The sequence below is a fragment of the Monoraphidium neglectum genome, assembly GCF_000611645.1.
Source record: "Monoraphidium neglectum strain SAG 48.87 unplaced genomic scaffold scaffold01158, whole genome shotgun sequence".
Lineage (NCBI taxonomy): Eukaryota > Viridiplantae > Chlorophyta > Chlorophyceae > Sphaeropleales > Selenastraceae > Monoraphidium > Monoraphidium neglectum.
In genome coordinates this window covers 14,408-16,363 of record NW_014012470.1, presented here as the reverse complement: position 1 = coordinate 16,363, position 1,956 = coordinate 14,408, and the positions used below count along the sequence as shown (strand labels likewise).

Here is a 1,956-nt window from a genome sequence, read left to right as displayed (position 1 = left end):
CCCTAAACCCTGCCAGGTACCGCTCCATCATCGACAACATCCGCCGCTACATGCCCGACGCATCCATCAGCGGTGACGTCATTGTGGGCTTCCCCGGTGAGCCGCGCTGCAGGCCTCTGCACCTTGGGGCTGCGCAGCTGTACATAATAGCATGAAACCGCAGGGTGGACAGGGCACTCTTTACTGCGTTTTTTGGCAGAGCAGCAAGCTCCTTGCTTTGTTTGCCTGCAATTGTACATGCATACATGGCACAATGGCCTGAGCAATAAAGCCAAGCCAAGCCGACACCCCATTGTGACCCGACCTTGTACCGGCCCCCCTCCACCTGCAGGCGAGACCGAGGAGCAGTACCAGCGCACAGAGGACCTGGTGCGCGCCATCGGCTTTGACCGGGTCAACACCGCCGCCTACAGCCCGCGCCCCAACACGCCGGCGGCGGAGTGGGAGGACCAGGTGGGGCGCCAAGCAGTGCCATGTCCACGCTTCATCCGCACTGGCCTGAATGCAGAGGCCGTGCGATTGATCTGGACCAATTTGCTCCAATAGATGCAGTCGCACTGGGGCTGCGGCCTGCAAGCGACGCTTTGCTTGAGATTTGTGATCATGCCATGGCTTGTGCCATGTGCGCGTGCATGTAGCCACGCCGCTCCCACTTGCCCCACGCTGCAATATTGTTCATCACTCTCTCATGTCATGCACCGCAGGTGGCCGACTTGATCAAGAGTGACAGGCTCAACCGCCTCAACGCGGTGGTCATGGAGGTGCGGCGTTGTCAGAGCAGTGCTTGCAGGCGGTTGGGTGCGGGAGGATCAGGCGTGCCCGCGCTGCGCTGCGCTGAGGCCGTCAGATGTCAGGGGCGCGGCCGCTCAGCCGCCAGCCGCAGGCGCGCGCTCCCCCTTGCTGTGGCGAATACGCGCGCCTGCCGCAGCCGCTGGCGCCTCGCACCAAGGCGGCGAGGCCCCCAGCCGCAGCCCCTTGTTCCACCCCTCATCTGATGCGCAAGCCATGCGTTCCGCGCCTGCGCTTCCACGCACCAGGTCGCCACAGAGCGCGCCCAGCGCTTCATGGGCCGCGACCTGGAGGTGCTGGTGGAGGGCGTCAACCCCCGCAACCCCAACCAGGCCTTTGGCCGCATCCGCCACAACAAGCTCGCCTATTTTGACGGCGATGGTGAGGCGCTGAGGGGCCGCCTGGTGTCAGTGCGCATCGAGCAGGCCAACGCCTACTCGCTCTACGGCAGGATCGTGGGGGACGTCGCGCCGCGGGATCCCCTCAGGTTTGGGACGGCGGCGGAGCAGCAGCAGCAGCAGGGGCAGCAGCAGGGGCAGCAGCAGCAGTTGGTCGGCGCGGCGTGATCGGCGGAGGTTGGGCGGTTGCTGTGAGGGGTTGGGCTGGAGGAGGGCTGCAATCAGAGGGCAGCTGGGCGCACCACATATTGTGAGGGTGCGGTTTCAGGTTGCCAGGGCAGCCGGCTTGGCCGCTGAAAGATGTGGCCCGCACGAGACGGCAGGGCGGCGGCGATGCAGCCGGACACCGGCAAGCCCTTGTCATGCGCTCTTGTTGGCGGCTGTCTTGCTTTGATTTCGCTTGTTGCATCAGCAAGTAACTTGACATCTGGTTGTTGGGACTGCGTTTGGCGCTGGCCTTTTTATCAGCCAAGGGGTGCCGGCTCGCACAGGGCGAGGCGAGGGCACGGGCCAAGCGTCACTTGGGGGTCACCCGGCGGTTCCACTGGGCGGGAGACCAGCGGGCGATTCCATGGAGGCCACCTACTTAGAGGCAGTTGCAGCACGTGTGGCAGATGATGCTTGTGTGGAAATATCCCAGGGTCTAAAACCATTACAGGGTTTCAACACCAAATTAGCGAGCCGTACACAACGGGGCACCAGCACAACACCCACCTGCACCTAGAAATGGCGTTTGCTGTGGCTATAGCGGCATCCGCCACGATTTTTA

The 1,956-nt window shown here is 63.4% G+C and overlaps 1 protein-coding gene across 1 annotated transcript; it reads left to right on the top strand.

The window, feature by feature from the left end:
* Nucleotides 1-50: 50 nt before the first annotated feature.
* On the top strand, nucleotides 51-1,355 carry MNEG_6860 (bifunctional enzyme involved inthiolation and methylation of tRNA; the record flags this gene model as incomplete). Its single annotated transcript, XM_014044668.1, has 4 exons — nucleotides 51-96; nucleotides 332-453; nucleotides 705-761; nucleotides 1,038-1,355. The coding sequence occupies 4 exons, from the start codon at nucleotides 51-53 to the stop codon at nucleotides 1,353-1,355; spliced, it is 543 nt and encodes a 180-aa protein (XP_013900122.1).
* Nucleotides 1,356-1,956: the final 601 nt, after the last annotated feature.